This window comes from Astyanax mexicanus, chromosome 4 (assembly GCF_023375975.1).
Source record: "Astyanax mexicanus isolate ESR-SI-001 chromosome 4, AstMex3_surface, whole genome shotgun sequence".
Classification (NCBI taxonomy): domain Eukaryota; kingdom Metazoa; phylum Chordata; class Actinopteri; order Characiformes; family Acestrorhamphidae; genus Astyanax; species Astyanax mexicanus.
In genome coordinates, this window is record NC_064411.1 from 6,320,620 (window position 1) to 6,342,713 (window position 22,094).

General features: G+C 41.3%; 4 protein-coding genes across 6 annotated transcripts in view; 3 read left to right on the forward strand and 1 right to left on the reverse strand.

Annotated features, from left to right (window-relative positions):
* LOC125801167 (zinc finger protein 484-like) overlaps nt 1-22,094 on the forward strand; it is a 634,928-nt gene that overhangs the window by 410,387 nt on the left and 202,447 nt on the right. The window lies entirely within an intron of this gene.
* Nucleotides 1-22,094, reverse strand: part of LOC111188977 (NACHT, LRR and PYD domains-containing protein 12) — a 900,554-nt gene that overhangs the window by 203,424 nt on the left and 675,036 nt on the right. The gene's annotated exons all lie outside the window — the stretch shown is intronic.
* LOC111196387 (NACHT, LRR and PYD domains-containing protein 12-like) overlaps nt 1-22,094 on the forward strand; it is a 798,826-nt gene that overhangs the window by 35,097 nt on the left and 741,635 nt on the right. The gene's annotated exons all lie outside the window — the stretch shown is intronic.
* LOC125801299 (uncharacterized) lies at nt 2,360-5,841 on the forward strand. Its single transcript, XM_049477801.1, has 2 exons — nt 2,360-2,746; nt 3,018-5,841. Exon 2 carries the CDS (start codon nt 3,710-3,712, stop codon nt 4,793-4,795), a length of 1,086 nt encoding a protein of 361 aa, XP_049333758.1. The 5' UTR covers nt 2,360-2,746; nt 3,018-3,709; the 3' UTR covers nt 4,796-5,841.

Below are 22,094 nucleotides of genomic sequence, written 5' to 3' on the forward strand. Positions count from 1 at the left end.
GTATTCAACTAAGGATTTCCATTTAGTCAACTAATAGTCAAATCAGTTTTTTTTCCTAGAGCACCGTAAACGGGATCCCCGTTCTCTTCTGGACTTTTTTCCACTTCAAAGGAAAAACCTAAAACACTCAGATCAATGAATAAACATGGTAGGTTGGCTTTATTTAGCTTTTATTTATTTATTTACTGAAACCGAAGAGAACGTTTACAAAAAAAAGTCACCGTCAGTGCAGTGCGCATATCGCACATAAAACAGGAATAAACGGCTTTTAAAACAACAAAATGTGCATTCTCTCATCTCTCACTTAGCAACCTAATAGCTTTAAAATAATTCTCAGTTGGGAAACGTGTTGGCTAACTTTGTTAGACACTGTTCAAAAATATTTTAAATAAAATATGCCTGCCTGAAAGTATAAAAACAATTTGCCACACGACAGCAAAAAAATATAAATTAAAGTAAGGGTCAATTAACGGGGTTTAAAAAGCAACAACAAAAAATGTTTATAGGCCTACTTGCCGAGACCCACCGCGTGCAGAATCCGACTTGTGTTGCAAAATTAGATACGATTTGTAAAAAAATCTCTTTGCGCATCAGAGAGAAAGAAGAGCTTCTTAAAGCGGGTCTAGTACAGCAGCACTGATATAGACGCTCCTTTCCAAGCCTGGATCTTTCAGCTCCTATCGCCCGTCCATCTCATCTGACAGTATAATTTTGATGTTTTTTGTGATTTTGCTGTCGTCATCACGCACCACCAAATGCTGTTTTTTAATGCTCATGAGCATGGGGACAGTAGCAGACAGGGATACGTTGGTGTCTTGTGACAAAATCTCTGTCAGAGTGACCATTGGTTTAAGAACAGCAACTATGTCCTCTGCTGTGTGCCACTGTGATGTGGAGAGATCCAGGTCACGATCTGACCGTTTGCTCACACTTGTATCCGTCAGTACGGCTGAAACGGGCACCTTTTACTCAATAAGGCGATAAAGCGTCAAATAGACAGAATTCCACCTAGTTACAACATCCTGCACTAATTTATGCTGAGGGACATTCTGTTCTTTCTGTTTATCTTGGAGTGCTGAGGTGGCCTTTGCGCTTTTTTTGAAATGAGAAACACTGCGCCTTGCAGCAGCAACAGTACGGCAAATAGGGTCCTGTTTTAGCACACTGTTAATGCACAGTAGTAGCGTGTGGCCCGCGCAGCGCACTCCTTTCATATTTCCCCACGCTGGCTGCTGGGTCAGCTGACTGGTGCACGCAACCATGTTTGCCGCATTGTCATGTACCACAGACACTATTTTAGTGCTTTGGATGTCCCACTCAGAAATGATCTCCGTCAGATCTCTTGCAATGTGATCGGCTGTGTGACGGTCATCCATTTTTTTTTTGTTTCTAAAACGAAACTCGTTTTAGTCGCCAGTCTTCAGTGATGAAATGTGATGTGACTGTGAGATAGGCTTCCATCTGGATCGAAGTCCAGATATCTGTTGTGAAGCTGACTGCTTCACAGTTCTGTATTGCCTTGTATACCTCTGATCTTGTTGATAAATATTTTGTGTGCAGGACATCCATCACTGTTGCTCTTGTAGGGACGATGTAGCCCGGCTCAAGTGTGCGCAAAAGTTCTTTAAATCCCTCGCCCTCAACAATGCGCACTGGTCTCATATCAAGCGCGTCAAACTCCGCAATTTTCAGTAATTTCCGTTTTTCTTTTCTGTGACAATGGTGGTCTCAAATCAATTGTTTTTTGTGTTAATCTCGGGCCGCTGGTGCTGCAGACATGCTGGCTGAGCTGTCAACATGAGTCTGCGGGTGTAACTGTCAGAAAAAAGACACATAACTGTTAATATTTGTTTTATTCGATGCCCGCATTGATAAACGGCTGAACTGTTTTTTCGCCTTACCCGTTTCAAATGATACGCCATGTTGGTTGTTGTCGTGTGATATGCAAGAAGTTGAACTTGCACTTTACTTTCTTGGGATCATTTTTATCTACCTAATATAATTCCACAACAAACATAAAAAAGGGGGTGGACAAAAGTATTGGCACCCTTTGAAAAATCATGTGATGCTTCTCTAATTTGTGTAATTAACAGCACCTTTTACTTACCTGTGGCACATAACAGGTGGTGGCAATAACTAAATCACACTTGTAGCCAGTTAAAATTGATTAAAGTCGACTCAACCTCTGTCCTTGTGTGTACCACATTGAGCATGGAGAAAAGAAAGAAGATCGCAATCATTTTCTGGAAGAAATAGAGTATTATCTGACAGAATTGCAGGGGTGCCAATACTTTTGGCCAGCACTGTAACTTAGTTTTGGGAGATTGATCTACGCCCTTACTCCTCGCTCTTTCTTCCCTATTTAAACCATCACTTCCTCTCTACCTGCTTGTTGAACAACCAAATAGGTCAAGGGCGTAGGTTAATACAAGCAAAGGTACAATATTGGTCTTTATGTAGCCAGGTGGCAATAAAAGTTCTCTTTTTGTTTATTAAAGAGAGTTTTTTTTTTTTGTTTTGTTTATTTCATATGTATACATTTGTTTCCAAGCAATGTATTATGTTAAAAATGTGTAAATGTTTATTTTCTGTGCATTTATATAAGCACTGGGTAAAAGGATGCTGTCTCTTTAAGGGAGTGGTCTTGTGGGGGATTATATTTCCCATTTATTTATCTGAGGCCATTTTGTGAGCAGCAGTTCTCCTGGGCAGAGCAGAGATTGGCTGGAGAAAAGTTAATCTTGTGGTAAATAAGTCATCTTTCATTTATAATCTCTAATATAGGTATAAAACTGTTCCTAAAAGTATACATAAACTGAGGATGACCATATTTTGTGTGAATTGATCATTATTTTCAAAGATGCATTTAGATTTAATGTGAGGCCATGCGGGCTGCATTCAGCCATAGAATCTTTTGAGACAGATACAGTGTGTTAGTTTTAAACAGAAGATAGACTGTAACTCAAAATTCATGTGTATCTGTGTTTTATTTTATTTTATTATATTTTATTTCGAAGATGACCTGTAAGCAGGTGGTTGAGGGCTAAAGAGGCCTGGTGTGTTTGGGGAGTCTCTAAGGGATCTGAGATGTGAGTTTTGAATTTTATTTCAGAACTTTGTAAACTAAGTTGGATGTAATGGCTGTGTATTTAATTTCTAATGTCAATTTCTATCTCTGTATTTTTGTGTTTTACAGTCGTTCACCCACTGCCGTATATTTTTGATGTAAACTTTTATTTTTATTTCTTTATATTTTACTCTGCTCAGCTCTAAAGAAAAGCTAGAAAGGACGAGTTACTCATCACCACCTGAAAGTAACTTGCAAATAAAAGAACCCCAACATTTTATATTGTGTCCTGGATGTTCTCTTTCTCCACGGGCTACAATTTTGGTACCAGGAGTGGGGTATTTGCTCTTCTAGCTAAAAATAAAAAGCAGACTAGTGCAAAGAAAAAAATACGGCAGTGGGAAGTTGTCTTGCAGTGCAGCCTGTTTCGGAAGATGAGTTGGATGGCGAGTTGGACAGAGGGTGGCGCCATAACCAGGGAAGTCTTCTGACCCGGAGTTGCAGCAGCAGTGTTCCTGTGTCAAGACACCGTCTGGGATACATTGTTGTGGCATTCATCTGCTGTATCCTTGTGATACCACAGACTTTATGTGATTAAGGACTCTGAGTAAACTGAATACATAATAGCACATTTAAAACAAAATGTCTGATTCTGAGGAGGATGTGCCAGTGCAACAGGGTAATGACTTTGAACAGTTGCAGCATCAGATTGATGAACTCAGCCGATGGCGAGATGAAACACAGGCAAATGGGGCTGTTGGAGGGAATAGTTCCACACGTTCTTACATATATGTTCCCAGAGAACGTCATATTCAAAGTTTTTGTGGGGAACCAAGTAAAGATGGGAGATCTGTAGAGGAATTCATTGAGGAAGTAGAGAGAGTCTTAAGGGCTAGGGAACAGTCACAAGAAGAGCAGGTTGACTTCTTAATTTCACTATTAAAAGGTTCTGCCTTAGAAGAGGTGCGCTTGTGTATGGGAAGTGAGCAATGTCAACCCAGTGATGTTTTTGATTTCTTGCGCAAAGCGTTCGGAGAAAGACGTAGTGCTGCTCAGCTGTTGCAGACATTCTATCAACGAAGACAAGCTGAGGGTGAGAATCTTAGGGATTATTCCCATGCTTTATCACAGATATTAACATCTGTAGTGAAACAGTCACCAGACACATTGTCAGATGAGAAAACCATTCTCAGAGATCAGTTCATTGAAGGGCTAAGGGAAGCCTCTCTTAGAAGAGAGCTCAGAAAATTTGTGAGGGAAAAACCCCAATCAAGTCTCCTTGAAGTACGCAATGAGGCAATGTTGTGGTCACAGGAGGATAGCAGATCTTATGGCCCTAGAGTAGTCAAGCACAGACACATGCAGTCAGAGGTAACTGGTGAAACAAACTGTTCAGCCATTCATATGGGAGGCGAGCATACAGCTACTTTAGAGAGTATACTTAAGACTTTAACCCAACAAGCAAAACAGTTGTCAGAACAAGACCGAACCATCTCTGAGCTGGCCAAAGCCGTTCAGAAGCTAGCCACACCTGAGGTTAAACAGACTGGTCACTATCGTGAAACTAGAACTGAACCTAAGTTCACGGAGGATGGACAGCCCATATGCTTTAGGTGTAATGGGGTTGGTCATATTGCAAAGAACTGTACTCAGCGACGTCACGAGAAAGCTAAAGGGCCCATGCAGCAATCTTCGTCACAGGGAAACGGGAGCCCTCGGTTGCTTTGAGCCAGGCAATGCGGGGGGATGCAGTAGGCTCGTCCAAATTTAATCAATCTCAGAGTAGGTTGTTAGAGAGAGCTGTGGGGAAATGTCCTGTGGTAGATTTGAAGATCAGAGGAGTCCAGTTATCATGCTTGTTAGATACTGGTAGCCAAGTCAGTACCATCACGGAAAGTTTCTTTAGGGAATCTTTATCTGGTGAGGACAAGGATGTACTTTCAACATCTGGGTGGTTAAAGCTAACTGCTGCTAATGGGTTAGATATACCCTACATAGGCTATCTAGAACTTGATGTAGAGACTATGGGTGTAAATTTAGCTGACTGTGGGTTCCTAGTGGTAAAAGATACCCAGAGTAACAGTTCTGTACCGGGTCTTATCGGGATGAATATCATCAGTAGGTGTAGGCAAATGGTGCAAACAGAATTTGAGGGTCCCATGGGTGGTCAGCTGGATTCAGACTGGCGTGAGGCCTTTCAGCAGATGCAGGCTACAAGCTTGGGAGACAGGACAACTTTTGCCAGGGTAGCAGGAAAGGACATTGTCCACGTGCCAGCTTCATCTGTCTCAACTGTCATGGCTAGAGGGCTTAGGACTTTGAAAGATGATGGTCCCTTAATACTTTTAGAGCCAGTGAATACTCCGTTGCCTAGTGGTTTGGTGGTGTTGCCCACTTTAGTACCATCTAAGGGTCATTTGTTTCCAGTACAGGTTATAAACATGTCCCAAGAAGACATCTGGTTGCAGCCAAGGACCAGATTGGGTATGTTGTCCCATATTGAGCATGTACAAACAGATGAGCTCTGTGAAGTTAAGTTCCAGAGAATCTCTGTAGACCTAGAACATATCTCGATTTACACAGAAAGCAATCAGCAGTGTGGTTCCAGCTCAATTTTTGAGAAGCTTTGTGTAGGGGGTACGCCTGAACAGCAGAGTCAGCTACATGTACTGCTTGATAAGTACTCCAGTATATTCGCTCTTCAGGATGAAGATTTAGGTTACACTGACAAAGTCCAGCATGAGATACATTTAACTGATGATGTACCTGTGACACTACCTTACAGACGTATACCACCCACTCAATATAAGGAAGTTCGTGAGCACATCTCAAAGTTGCTGAAAAAAGGAGTCATTCAGGAAAGCATTAGTGCCTATGCATCACCAGTTGTGCTGGTGCGTAAAACTGATGGTTCCCTTAGGTTGTGTGTAGATTATCGGCGACTTAACCTAAAGACAAGACCAGACGCCTTCCCTTTACCCAGAATTGATGAGAGCTTTGATGCTCTTAGGGGAGCCAGGTTTTTCTCGACTATTGATTTAGCCAGTGGCTACCATCAAGTAGCTATGCATGAAAGGGATCGACAAAAGACTGCCTTTACTACGCCGTTTGGGCTATTTGAATTCTTGAGAATGCCGATGGGTGTCCGGAATGGACCGGCAACATTCCAACGACTCATGCAGGTCACCATGAGTGACCTAATCTTTCAGGTGATGCTAGTTTACCTCGATGATATTTTGGTGTACTCTAAGACATTTGAAGAACACCTGGAGAGGCTAGAAATTGTCTTTAAGCGTTTACTGGAGACAGGTTTAAAGGTGAAGTTGCAGAAATGTAGTTTGCTTCAGCCTGAAGTGCGCTTCCTGGGACACCTAGTGTCTGCCGATGGTATTGGTCCTGATCCGAGTAAGGTAGCTGCTGTAAGAGAGTGGAAGGTCCCTCAGACTGTCAGGGAACTACGATCTTTTCTTGGATTCTGTAGTTATTACAGAAAGTTTATTCAAGGGTTTTCTCAGATTGCAGGTCCTTTACATGATGTAGTGAATTCCTGTCTAAAAGAAGGGCGACAGTGTAAAATGAATAGTGTGTTTAGTTCTTTGTGGACTGAGAAGTGTCTTGATGCTTTTGAACAGTTAAAGGACAGACTTACAACCGCTCCTATTTTGGGATTTGCTGATTTCACGCAACCCTTTATAGTAGAGACAGATGCCAGCCAGTATGGACTAGGTGCTGTGTTGTATCAGCAGCAGGAGAATGTGAAACGGGTAATAGCGTATGCTAGCAGAAGGCTTCGTAATGCTGAAAAGAATGACCGTAACTATAGTAGCATGAAGCTCGAGCTCCTAGCTCTAAAGTGGGCTGTAGCCGAAAAGTTTCGTGGTTACTTACTGGGCTCAAAGTTTGTAGTATTTACAGACAATAACCCTCTTTGTCATCTCAGTACTGCAAAATTAGGTGCTATAGAACAGAGGTGGCTAGCACAGCTGTCTGTTTTTGACTTTGAGGTAAAGTATAAGCCTGGTAGTAGTAATACTGCCGCTGATGCACTCTCTAGACAGGAGTTTGCAGGGGAGCCGGAGATGGACCCTGATGAGGATTTAGATGATTGTGTGGCCATATGTAATGTGGTGAGTTGGGGAACAGCGTTAGGGCCAGAGCTAGGTTGTGCAGGGATTGAGTGTTGTAGGATACGACAGATACGTGCTCAGGAGTCAGAAGCTGCAAAGGTAGATGATGCACCAAGTAGCACTTTGTCCTTACCAGGATATCCAAAAGAACAGTTGCTGGAGTTTCAGATGTCTGATCCTACTTTGAAGCAGTTCAGAGAATTTTGGGAGAGAGGTAGAAAGCCGAATCATAGAGAGCGGAGTGTTCTGAGTAAGCCTGTGTTACAGCTTCTTAAACAGTGGCATTACATACAACAGAGGAATGGGTTGTTGTACCGTGTCATAGATGACCCTCGTCACGGTCAGTGTTGGCAGTTACTGCTACCTGCTTGCCTGAAAAATCTGGTACTGGAGAGTGTGCATGACCACATGGGTCACCAAGGAATTGAGCGAACATTCAGTCTCCTTAGGCAACGTTGTTTCTGGGGAGGGATGTTTGAAGACGTGGAGACATGGGTTAAAGCGTGTCAGCGGTGTATTCTCACAAAAATGCCTCAGCCTAAGATCCAGGCCCCAGTAAAAGCTTTCTTAGCTTCTCGACCACTGGAGGTGGTAGCAGTCGATTTCACGGTGCTTGAGCCAGCTTCTGATGGCCGTGAGAATGTGCTAGTTATCACGGATGTTTTCAGTAAATTCACATTAGCATTTCCCACAAGAGATCAGAAGGCTGACACTACTGCAAAGCTGTTACTCAGAGAGTGGTTTATGAAGTATGGGGTTCCGGAAAGACTACATTCAGATCAAGGTAGAAATTTCGAGAGCGAGGTTATTGCAGAGTTGTGTAAATTGTATGGGATTAAAAAGTCACGTACCACTCCATACAGGCCACAAGGTAACGCACAATGTGAGAGATATAACCGGACTCTCCATGATTTGCTTCGCACTCTACCCTCAGAGAAGAAAAGGCGTTGGCCTGAATATCTACCAGAGTTGGTTTATGCGTACAATGTGACCCCGCACTCAACCACAGGGTATTCACCCTATTACTTGCTCTTTGGGGTACAGCCACGGTTGCCAGTTGATGCACTTTTGGGGCATGAGGATAGTAGGGACCATAAGTTAGATTGGTTGGCCGAGCATCAGGAGAGACTTAAGCAAGCCCATGACCGTGCCAGAGAGTATTCAGAGCGCAAAGCAGCCGAAAGGATCGCATTGCAAAATGAGAAGGTGTTTTGTCCACCCGTAGATATCGGACAGGTGGTGTATTTACGCCATCGACCTCCTGGGAGAAATAAGATTCAGGATGCATGGAGTCCAACTATGTATAGAATAGTAGACATTCAGGGTACCACACACACCGTAGAGCCTTTAGAGGGAGGACCCAATAAGAGAGTCCATAGGTCAGAACTACGGCTATGTCAAATTCCCGTTCCTAAGCCAAGAACTAGAAAGGAAAGTGTACCCACTATTCAACCTGACTTAGAGCAAACACCTGATTTTTCTGACAGTGACCTAATGGTAATAGAGGAAGTGACTGTACATGGTCCAGCTCAGTCTGTGAATTTAGATGTGAAGACTGAGAGAGACAAGATTGATTTGATGCCTGTTATGCAGGATAAGAATAAAGAGTCTGACACAGCAGATGATTCTCCAGAGTTAGGGTCAGAAACGTACCCAGTGCCAGCTCAAAGGAGGACTAAAAGGTCTAATGCTGGGGTTCATTCTAATCCATTTCACTTACCTAAATCCACATGTAATGCAGTGACCGTGGGTACAGAAATGGTTTCTCAGGTTCTGACACATTTAGGTGCGGCTTTATTTGAAAAGGCATTACAGGAAGCCAGAATGTCTATGCAGACTTAAATGGGAGTCAGCGAGGACGTTGACTAGTTGCAGGGGAGAATGTAGCCAGGTGGCAATAAAAGTTCTCTTTTTGTTTATTAAAGAGAGTTTTTTTTATTTGTTTTGTTTATTTCATATGTATACATTTGTTTCCAAGCAATGTATTATGTTAAAAATGTGTAAATGTTTATTTTCTGTGCATTTATATAAGCACTGGGTAAAAGGATGCTGTCTCTTTAAGGGAGTGGTCTTGTGGGGGATTATATTTCCCATTTATTTATCTGAGGCCATTTTGTGAGCAGCAGTTCTCCTGGGCAGAGCAGAGATTGGCTGGAGAAAAGTTAATCTTGTGGTAAATAAGTCATCTTTCATTTATAATCTCTAATATAGGTATAAAACTGTTCCTAAAAGTATACATAAACTGAGGATGACCATATTTTGTGTGAATTGATCATTATTTTCAAAGATGCATTTAGATTTAATGTGAGGCCATGCGGGCTGCATTCAGCCATAGAATCTTTTGAGACAGATACAGTGTGTTAGTTTTAAACAGAAGATAGACTGTAACTCAAAATTCATGTGTATCTGTGTTTTATTTTATTTTATTATATTTTATTTCGAAGATGACCTGTAAGCAGGTGGTTGAGGGCTAAAGAGGCCTGGTGTGTTTGGGGAGTCTCTAAGGGATCTGAGATGTGAGTTTTGAATTTTATTTCAGAACTTTGTAAACTAAGTTGGATGTAATGGCTGTGTATTTAATTTCTAATGTCAATTTCTATCTCTGTATTTTTGTGTTTTACAGTCGTTCACCCACTGCCGTATATTTTTGATGTAAACTTTTATTTTTATTTCTTTATATTTTACTCTGCTCAGCTCTAAAGAAAAGCTAGAAAGGACGAGTTACTAATCACCACCTGAAAGTAACTTGCAAATAAAAGAACCCCAACATTTTATATTGTGTCCTGGATGTTCTCTTTCTCCACGGGCTACATTTACAGGGTCAAATGTGTTCCCTCTGAAGTACAAAGCCATTCCTAACAGCAATAAGTACAAATTTGTACCATTTATCACTGCACTGATAAACAATATATATATTTAACTGAACATGTTTCATAAAAAGCCAGACAATTTTGGTTAATCAAGTTCTTGACACATTCAGTTGATGATAATGTTTAGAATCTTTATAATTTTCGCTGGCACAAAAAACATGGGTACATAAAAGAATTTTAACTAAAAGGCGCTATATAAGTTGAACTTCATTCATTCATTTCTCATTACTGAAATGGTTGATTATTTACAAATAAATTCATAATCAGAGTCATATTTTGTTTGCAAGTATATTTACATAATCCATAAATCATCTTTTTTCATATATTTATTTTTAACACAACATCCTAAAAAACGTTGTAAAGCATTGACTATGTCGTGGTAATGAGAGAAATGTAAGACATTTTAAAAATAACAAATATGAAAAAATACTCTATATAATTTATGTAACCCTGTACATGAGTGACATTAATCTGATTTCAAAATTGCCTAAAATGTGCATTTCTAATCATATATCAGATGTCATATCACATTGCAGTAATGATACATGTGAAACATTGTGGACTTCATCTTTAAAATGCAAATTAAATGTATTTATTTATTTATTCAAAAGGGACAGTGCACATTGATGAACATTTCAGTTTCAGCATCAATATAAATGTACCAGAGTTAGCTAAAAAGCTAGTTTTCATCTGTAGTCCCTGGGAAGGTTGTTGGAAGAAAAAAAAAGTGTCTCAACAGCTACACACACAATACAATAACAGCACATACACAGTATACCTACAGTACCACAAACATTTCATAAAATATACCTGGCTATCAGTGATTACAGATTTGTTTTGCTTTCAGTTTCTATTGTGGGGCCTAAATTAGGATATTGAAGATCATATGTGTAAATCTTCATATACTGAAGCACACTCGGCCTTATATGAGCAAGTTCATTGAGTTGCTCATCCTCTGTCTGCCCTTTCCCGTAACAAGTCTCAAACCTGTACCAGGCACGTCCCAAAGGGAGGCAGCTGCTATAAGATAACAGGCCATAATTTGGAGAATTTCCCAGAAAACGCTTCATTATGGCTAGGGGAGCATATCTCTGAATTCATTAATCAGACCAGATGTCCAACATAGGCCTAGCTCAGTCTTTCTCCCACGGGAAGACTGAGCAGGTGAAGGTCAGGATTTTTAAAAAAAACATACCATGTTGATTTGATCACGATTAGATCCAATTATGGGACTAATGGCATAATGCCCATAGCCTTGACCGGAAAAACCTCCCTAAAGATGATCATTTTTGGGAACAATTATGTTCAACCGACATATGGTTATATAACGGTAAAAAGGTGGAGCCTAAAGCCCCCACCTTTTGTTCACCCAAATACTGTATAAAAATGTGTGTAATCCTTTGTCTCATCAGAAGACTGGATCCTTCTGACTGAATCTGGCTGACTTCAAGACAATAAAGAACATCTTAAGAACTTCGAAGAACTCCATCTTCTCCTTTCTTTAACTTAAGGCACTCGTCTGTTGATTATCTTTGAATTTAACGCTGTGTAGTGATGCATGACTAGATAACTTTTAAAGAGTCTATTTTAAGCTAGCCCAATGCTTCCCTTTAAGGGAGGCCTAAGAGTCGTCAGATTACGAACGACATTCTGGCGCCCAACGTGGGCCCCGAAAAGAGCCCATATGCAGTAACGATTAGAGATAAGCAGCTGTGACATCGTGTGGCGAAGAAGACAATCCTCTTCAAGGAAATGTGAGCATTATTACCTTTTTCAATTTAATTACTGAAAAAGAAATAGTGTTTTCTTGCTCACAAAGATGTCATTGTTTTAGAGGTTAAAAAGAAAATTAAAACTTTTATAAAAAGGTAATGTAATAATTAATTGAATAACAAGCAGACGAGCGCTATGACTTAAAGAAAGATATACACATGTTTAGAAATATGTGTATAACGATATAAGTTGAGATCAATTGATCAAATTTAATGAAATACTTGATGAGCATTTTTTGCGTCTAGACGCCTAAATTCAAGTAAATTAACCAAAATTTAAGTAAAATACAATAAGTAATTGTATGTTAATGTCTGTCTAAGTGTATGTTGTACATTTATCTCCCGGGCGTTAAAGACGGGACACGTCATAAGGTGCGATCTAGAAAGCACGACGTTAGACTTGATGAGAGAACATGAGAAAAAGAGAATAAATACAGAAAAAGAGAATAAGTATAAGAGCGACGCCAGAGAGTGAAGCGTGCGCCAAAGAGATATAAATAAGAGCGACGCCTGAGAGAAAGCGTGCGCCAAAGGCCTAAGAGAGTAAGAGATAAATGGGAAAAGACTTGGACACCCGTCTGTTTAACAGAGGGTCGTAAGAAAACCAAGTCCGTCTCTTTGTTCCATGAGCGTAAGTTGAGACACTCTATCCTGACTGTTTTTACAGCGGAGATTGATTCTCACTCGGAGAAAAACGCTTAGTGCAGAACGCCACTGTAACTGACAGAGACGAGGGATAACTATTCAAATCTGACTAGTAGGGTATATGTTTTCTGTTGTCTGTTTAAAATCTGTGTTTATTATTGTCTGAGATCTCTAGTTTATTTTTAATAACTGCTTAGATTGTGTTAAAACTTAAGTAAACTGTTTACTATGACTGTGAATTTGTAGATAACCTGTTTAAATGTTATTGGTGTTATTTGATGTTGTTTAGTGATGAGCCCACCCAGAAAAGTATTGAGAATTTGTAACAGAGTGATAATTACTTGCTTAGTGACTGTAACCGTACACCATAGGCGTGGCATTTTTCGTAGAGTGGACATTCGTGTTGTTTTTGTAAGGAGAGTTGGTCGTGAGGTGGTTAAGGGCGTAAAACAGCTGCAGACGTTTTTAGACCCAGACACCTATAGAAGAGTGTTAAAATGCATCCGCCAACTACAAGGTTGGAGTCGGTGAAGCAATATGCCAAATTACAGTACAAAAACTTGATAATAACCATAACCACAGTGACAGTGGTTTATCAAAAATTCCCAATCGATTTAGAAGCCAGCGAAAGAGCTGAGAGGACCATGAGGTACTGTAAACAGTACCGACCAAGCAATTGGAAATTGTTTGAAGCATGGGTTGGTGAAATTATGATCTACACATCCAAACCATGGCTAACTTCGCTAATGAGTGACCAATGTAGGTTTAAGGGCATGACTCATTTGCAAATGCGGTTGCAAGGCTTAGCGGCCCCTGGGCCAGCTGTAGCACTGGACATTGCCCAGACACGCAGAGTTCGAAGAAGAATAAACAGAGCGAGAATTAAAGAGCGTCGAAAACAGCGCAGACGACAAGACGCTAGGGAGATGAATTTGATTAAGAAATGGAGCAAGCCATACTCTCAATAGAGTCCCTAGTGTATACCTTTGTCTAAAATGTACAGGCTGTAAATACGCACACACATACATACGCTTATGCAGTCTCACACACACATAATGACCCACCCATATATGGGCATGCACACACATACATAGACACACAGACACACACACACTCGCACACTAAAACATGTAGATGCTATATTAGCTCTTGAACTAAACCAAAGACAATCATGGTTGTCATTTCTAAGTAAGTAAAAAGGGTGCAATATATTAATTTTAATCTCGAAATCTATTTTGAAATGTAAATATATTCTCTCAGTTTCTTTTTAGAAAACCTCAATCAACTGGACGACAGTCCCACTTGAGGAGGAAACGAGAGACTAACGTGGTGACACCCTTCACGCAGAAAAGATAAGAGTACATTTTACTCCTTATTAACTCATTTATTATGGGTAATAAAAGCACCAAGACTTGCAAAACTGAAATAGACCCAGTACAGCTCCTTATTGAAAAAGGAGTTGGCACTTATGCTGAACTAACTCAGTGTATGGCTAGATGGCATAAGCTGACAGCTAAAGCTGATAAACAATGGCCCCTTGCAGGGACCTTTGACGCAGAGCTGTGCAACATGATACGTGCCTTAGAGCAAGAATCTTATGTATGGAATAGCCGGCAGAGGATTAAACAGCAGCGCAGGCTGATTTTGCTGAAGGCATTTATGGACCATGGCCCTAAGCCAACTAATGCCCCGGCAAGCCCTACCAGTCCTATTCCAATTCCAGAAAGACCTCCACCATATGCTTCTGAGCGCACCCCAACCACAGTGGCTCCTCCAAGTGGCTCCTCGACGGACAAGGAACAGATGAGAGGTGAAACCACACTAAAGAGTAATTATGAAAGCAGTGTGCATGAGCCCTCTGATGAGGATAAAGGATCAAGATCACGCACCCCAGCTGCTGAAGAACATTTCCCAGCTGCTGATGAACACTTCCCTGAAGTGCGATTCCTCACATCTCCACTACAGCGGAGAGTTACTGGCGTGTTGGAGATAGAGCCTGAAGCGAGCGCTAGACAGAGACGAGACGACTTCCAGAATACATATAATAAAACGGAGAAGGCTATAGAAGAAGAACTCAAGAAGCTACATAATAAAAGTGATTCAGAGAACTCGACAACCTCACGCGTTGCTCATGGCTTGCGTAGAAGCCGATCTGTTGAGCTGCAAAGCCCATTAATGCAGAATGAACCTGTTGGCACAGATTTCCCTCTCACGGACTCTGGTGAGGATGAGGACCTAATCGACTGGAGATCACCTCAAGACCGGACACCACTCCCAGGTCCAAGACGCTCTGAACGTATAAGACTGAGACAGAGGTCCAACCAGCTTAAACCATTAAAACCATTAAAACCATCCAAGTCATCCCTATTCTTCCCCATCATTGCCCAGGGCCATGGTAGCTCATATGTGCCCTGGTCCTTTATGGACTTGAAAGGCCTGGTTGAGCAACTACCTAACATAACCGCAGGAGGGCAGAAGTGGATCACTGCTTTTGAAGACAAGACATCAGGCTACACTATAGCCATTGGAGACATAAAAGCTATCCTATCACACACCGTTGGAAAAACCAGAATGGAAGACATATTTTCACTGGCCAACTACAAGAACCTGGCAACAAAACAATTCTTTGAAGACACACCTTTCAACTACTACAGAAACAAAATCTGGGATGCCATTCGTCAAGAATTCCCAACTGACATGGATCCAAGTCAACTGGATTCACTTGAACTGAAACCTGATACCTCTGCCACCGAGTACATCACCAACTTTCAAAAGAAATGGCTAGAGGAAACAGGTACTGCTTGGAACTCCTCCAACCAGTGTCTGTTTAAGATGATGCTGAGAAAGAGCTTGCCCAAAGAAGTGCAAGATGCACTTGATGAGGTCGTGGGTTTAAATAACATGGATTGGAACATGTTTAAGGATCAAATCGTCCATCATGCAGAGCGATACAAGAAAAAGAAGGCCCAGAATAAAGAAGAGTTGGAGAAAATAGCTTTGCAGCTACAAAGAGCACAACTGACAGAGTTGAAAAAGAAAGATAAAAAATTAGCTGACCTCATGGCAGTGATGACCTCTGATAAACCCAAGGCACCAAGTGCAACTGATCAGATTTTGCCTGTCCTGACCACACAAGCACCTGTACAACAACCAATGCAAGGCCCACAGGGGATGCAACCACAACAAGTTGTTCCTGCAACTCAGACGTTTCCTGCACCTGCAACATCAATGATGCCGATCAATGCAATGCCACAGAACCAAGGCATGCAGCCCAATACTGTCCAGATTACCAACCCCAATCTCAACCAACTCCAACGACCTATGCCGCCTGTTAATGTCTATGTTAACACAGGATTAGGCAACAGGGGAGGACTCAGAGGAAGAGGAAGAGGTAGAGGCCGTGGGATGCCAAGACCAAATAACAACCCATTCGGCATGCCTAATGCGCAGACCCTGGATCAATTAGACACATTTGACATTCCAGGTCAAAAATTCCAACAAGGTCAAGGATACCAGCAAGGTCAAAACTACCAACAAGGCCAAGGCTATCGACAAGCTGGAACTTCTCCTGTTTGCTACACATGTCACCAACCCGGCCACTACTCAAGAAACTGTCCAAATGCTGGATGGTACTGAAGATGCCCGGAAAGCCTTGAGGGGGAGAATATCCAATTGGCAGTATCAAATTCGTCTATTAGTGACCCAAAAGTACAGGTTAAAATTAATGGTGAGAAAAACATATTGTTCTTAATTGATACAGGAGCCACCCACTCCGTAATTGGTCCAGAAGGAGTAAATCTTCCCCTGTCCTCTCATCAACTAAGGGCACAAGGCTTTTCAGGGAAAACGCAAACACTAAAATTTACAGAACCTGTACACCTAACCATAAATGAGCAAACTGTAGTAGCTCCCTTATTATATTCGGAAGCATGCCCAGCTAATCTCCTAGGTAGAGATATACTATGTAAATTGAATGCAGATAATAAATGTTCACCCACTGGATTGTATATAGACTTCCCAACCCCAGTTTACCAGATGTACATAAAAGCAAAAGAGGGAAGACCAATCAAAGACTTGCCAACAGTTTATTGGCTGAGGCTAGTAGATAGCCTACTCGACAGGCTCTACCACAAGTGGGAGCCTTGGATTGAGAGCCATAGACCTGACATGAAGAAGGTATCAGATGATCTGCACTGTACTCTTTTGTACGATCATGATAATTCACAGACTGAATATGACGCATGTTGGCAACAGTGCCTACAGGGCAAATCAATCACACTAAGAACAGGAGACATGATCATAGGTCCTCAAGGAGTTGCTGTAGAAGCCATTCTTGATGACAACTTGTTACAATGGTACAAGGTTGAGAATTCTGTACCACATGTATCTCTTATGGTTGCTAAATACAATCAACAAATGGACTTAGGTCCAATGGTGTTGGCTAGCAAAAAGATGACATGGATTGAAACAGATGATCAGTGTGTTTTCGAATCGGCTGATCGAACATACTATAAAATAACCACCAAGTCTGTTAACAGAACAATAGCTGAAAAGGTTGCTGTGGATAGACTAGCGCCTTATATTCAAGCCAAACTGACCAGGGATCAGGAAGAGCTGTTAAAGGCGGTACCTGAGCAATTATGGACCAAACACCACACTGATGTAGGCTTTATTAGATCTGTAGAGCCAGTTCAAGTGACTCTTAAGCCAAACGCCAGATTACCTTACCAACGACAAAACCCACTGAGTAAGGCTGCGTTTGAGGGAATTAAGCCAACAATTGAGGGCTTGTTACAGGCAGGAGTTCTAGTACAAACCACCAGTCGATGCAATACTCCAATTTACCCTGTGAAAAAAAAACAACTCTGATAAATGGCGTTTAGTACATGACTTGAGAGCTGTAAATGCTGTTGTGGAAGGCGAAACTCCTGTAGTGCCTGACCCACACACACTACTCTCAAATATTCCTTTTGATGCTACGTTTTATAGTGTTATTGACCTCTGTTCTGCATTTTTTAGCATTCCACTCGATGAACAATCCAGATTTTTGTTCGCATTCACATATGGAGGCAAACAATACACTTACACCCGCATGCCACAAGGCTTTAGCGAAAGCCCTAGTATATTCAACAAAACAGTAGCACAAGACCTAGGCGACATCGAAATCAGCAGTACACTGATCATGTATTTTGACGATCTGCTAATTGCTTCCAAAACCAAACAGGAATGTGAACAAGACACAATAACAGTCTTGACCAAATTGGCAGAGAAAGGCCACAAGGTTAGCAAGGCTAAATTGCAATTTTGTGCTGAGGAAGTAGACTACCTTGGCAGACGCTTAAAAGGTAACAAGCGTACAATTATGCCAACACACATTAAAACCATCCAGTCTGTTCCTAAACCAATTACAGTAGGCCAAATGCTCACTTTTTTAGGGATGGCTGGATATAGTCGACAATGGATTTGTGACTTTGCACTTAAAACCGCTCCCCTGAGGAGATTGGTAAAAGCAGCAGGACAGAGAGACCTTAAAGGAATCTTGGTTTGGGATGAGGAAGCTGAACAAGTTTTCATGCAGATCAAGCGTGATCTGTGCAATGCTCCTGCATTGGCCAACCCAGACTATTCAAAACCTTTTGAACTTTTTGTGTCTGTAAAGAAGGGGTTCGTTAATGCTGTTTTAAGACAATTGTCAAACCCCATACAGGGCTACACTCAAGCAAACACCATAGCCTACTTTAGTACACAACTTGGAACAAGGCATGCCACCTTGCTATCAAGGTTTGGCAGCAGCAGCATATGCCTTTGAAAAGGCTACTACAATTACCATGGGATACCCAGTTACCATGTATACCAACCATTGCCTACATACTTTGCTAACATCTAATTCTTTTGTGCTGACAAATGCCAGACGCACAGGCTATGACGCCCACGGAGTTTCACAGGTGTATGGATCTATCTGGGCCCAGCGCGGGTTCGTAAGAGCTGATGGTACCGAAATTGCACATGGACAAGCCATTTCAGACCTCTTAGAAGCTATTTTGCTACCTGACAGACTTGCCATTGTTAAATGTGGTGCTCATAGACATGACGATTCTTTGATTACCCAGGGCAACAATATGGCTGACCAGGAGGCAAAAGATGCTGCTACCGCAACATTACAGTGCCCTGCCCAATCCAGAGACAGACTCCAATTGGCTGAGGAACAACTAACTGAGCTTACACCAGATTTAACTAGCTTAAGTGAATGCCAAGAAAGTGCCAGTATCTATGAAAGAAACGTTTGGATCAAAAGAAGAGCTAAACCAGAAAATGGTGTCTGGTACGGCCCAAATGGCCTGCCAGTAGCTCCCATTTCCTTATTAAATATTCTGATTGCTGATGCACATGGCGTATCTCATGTCCACCGGAAAGAAATCATTAAACAAATCAAGGCTGAGTGGTGGACTCCATATCTAGTTCTCACTGTAGACCAATTCCTTAACAATTGTGCTGTGTGTATACAGTATAACTTCAGAAAGTCTATGACTGCTCCATTAGGACACATCCCTGTTCCTGATGGCCCATTCAGACACTTGGTAATGGATTACCTAGACATGGGAAAACCCATTAGGGCATTCCGCTACATAATAGTAGTAACTGACAGATTTAGCAGATGGACTGAGGCACAAGCAACTCAAAAAGAAACAGCAACTGCAGCTGCAAGATTCCTAATCCGGGAGGTGATTCCCAGATTTGGAATACCGGATACGATTAGTTCAGATAACGGTTCGCATTTTGCTAACAAAGTCATCGCGACCATAGCAAAATCACTTGGCATCAAACATAGGCTTGGTTGTGTCTACAGACCACAGAGCCAAGGCATTGTTGAACGACAAAATGGGGTCCTAAAAGCAAAAATTGCAAAGATCATTGCGCACAGTGAAGGAAAAATTAATTGGCTGGATGCCCTTCCGCTAGCTTTGATGAGCATGAGAATGACCACAAACAGAGTGACTAACCTAACACCACATGAGATGGTGACAGGCAGACCAATGCCAGTTACGTATCTTAGAGCACCATATCAAGGCCCTAGTCTTGAACAGCTCCAAGCTGAACTTCATGATTATGTCACATGCCTTACCAAAATTCACAGAGACCTATTTGCTCAAGCAAAAGGAGCAAGTGCTAACAGATCTGCTGAGATTGACAGCTCGCTGACTGAACTGCTCCCTGGAGATTATGTATATGTAAGAGTGTGTAACAGGTATCGTAATACAGTACCTGTAGACAGATATGTTCCTGTAAAACAGGGGAGAAATGAAGAGACAGCTCTGAACTTGACTCAGTCCTCTGCAGTTCTGATTTATTAAACAATATTCATTTGCACCAAATATCTGTGTCTTTACTCGCTGTCATTGCATTTACAATGTATTTTATATAAAAAAATAATTTAAACATTCACAAAAATGCAAAATAAAATTAAACAAATTCACATTACATATGTTCACATGTCCAATTTCACTTTAGTAGGCCACATCCTTCATTACCCCTTAAAACTGGTATAAATATATACCTACATATGTAGTAAATAATACATAATATATAATATCTACATAACAAAGCGTATTTGTAGCAATAAATTAGTGTGGAAAATACACTTGGGAAAATTAGCTCTGAAAACTAAATGTTTAGATATACACACTTGGGCAAAACTAAAATACTGCAGGCTATGAACATAAAACAATTAGAACAGTACAATATTCAAAGTCATTAATTTACTATAAACAGGTCAGCTTTTAAACAAAACTATCACTTTTCTGAGAAAACTACATTTAAAAGTGTAGCTAGCTCACCCACTAAACCAACATAGCTAGCTAGCTTCCCAAGGTCAAACTAACACTCATTCAAAACAGTCCCATATTTCACACAACACACTCTTTCTAGAACAAATAACTAACAAAATTCCTAATTACAACTTGTATTTTGTACTTTCATTGGGTTATGATCTTCATTTTAGTACCACAAACCTGTAAAACAGGGGAGAAATGAAGAGACAGCTCTGAACTTGACTCAGTCCTCTGCAGTTCTGAGAGAACTTTCTAGAGAACAATGTAATATGAAGCTGCCGCCTTCTACTGCCACCTTCAGGCTCAAAAGCGTTATAGCAGGCTTGATCAATAGAGCTGTATAAATTGTTTTTCTGACCACAATAAAAGTACAACAGCTATACATTTTACAAGAACAATTAAACACAACCTCAAATCTTTGAAATAAAAGAAAAATATGTACACAAATATTTACACAACTAATTATACAAAGTTATATATAATTTTGACATATAAACACTTATGTGAGCACACTTAAGTGGGCGTCACACACTCCCGGACAAGAGAAGGTAGATCCCCACTATTGTTAATCTCAACCATTCTCCTTCCTTAACCTATTTACATCTCAACGAGCCAATATGTTAGGTGGTATATGTACTGGTGGTGGCAGGGATGCAAAATAAACACATGCTCCCTGTGGGAATGCTGTATATGGTGCAGGGTATGAAGGTAGTCCATATGCAGGTGTTGTGCTATGTATGGGGATATATAAAGACTGAAAGGTGAAAGGTGAGTCATTGAAAGGTATGTGTGGGGTTGTAAAGGCATTGGCTGTATTGACTGTGGCTTGTGTTTGTACTGATGGTTGACCAAGTGTCTCGTATGTGAAGACTTGTCGTGGTTTCCTAACACGAACTGATTTTCTAATCTCTGCTCTTGCATTAGTTGAAGGAGGGGTCAAACACTGCTCCTCTTGGAGAAATTCTGAGTCTTCTTCTTGGCTTTCTTCTCCGTCAGGTAGAATAGAAGCAGGTATGTGTCCTTCCATACCTTCAAACTTTTCTTCTCTTGCAGGTACCAGGATTTTCTCAGGTAAGTGCTCTGTTTCCTGATTTTTATTTTTATTTGTAGGTGTCGGGATTGTCTCAGGTAAGTACCCCATTACATGGTGGTTTTCTGTTGCAGGCATGCGAACTGGAACACCCCAACTCCCAGCTGGGTTCCCATGCTTCCTCACAACAGGCCTTTCCTCTCTCTGCTCTGCAGGTACTCTCAACCAATATCTCCCTCTGTCCGAATCATCAGAATCAGAATCTTGACTGTCATTGGAAACTACCTGCTCTTCTCTGTTACATGCTCTGTATTGGTGTTTTCTCTGCTGTGTCCTCTTCTTTTGATCAAGCTTTGCTGAGTGTTGTGTATTTTCAACAGGTAAGTCATTGACCAGCAGTAGAAGATTTCGGTGAAGCGTCCGTGTTTTCTGCCTGTCTCCAACTTCTGGGTACACCACATACACAGGATTATCAGAGAACTGTTCCTTTACAATGTATATGGCTTTCTCCCAATAGGACCTCAATTTTCCTGGTCCACCACGTTCACTAAGGTTTCTAATTAGGACCCGATCACCAGGCTGTAACACTACTCCTTTTGCTTTCTTGTCATATGTCGACTTACTTCTCACACTGGACTGCTTGCTATTTTCACTAGCGATCTGGTAAGCTTCCATCATCCGTCTTGCCCACTTCTCTGCATACCCCTTTGGCACCTCTGCTTCTCCATCCTCAACCAGCCCAAACAGCAAGTCA

Coding starts and splice junctions, on each gene's coding strand:
- LOC125801299 (XM_049477801.1), top strand. CDS start 3,710: ATGTCTGATTCTGAGGAGGATGTGCCAGTGCAACAGGGTAATGACTTT.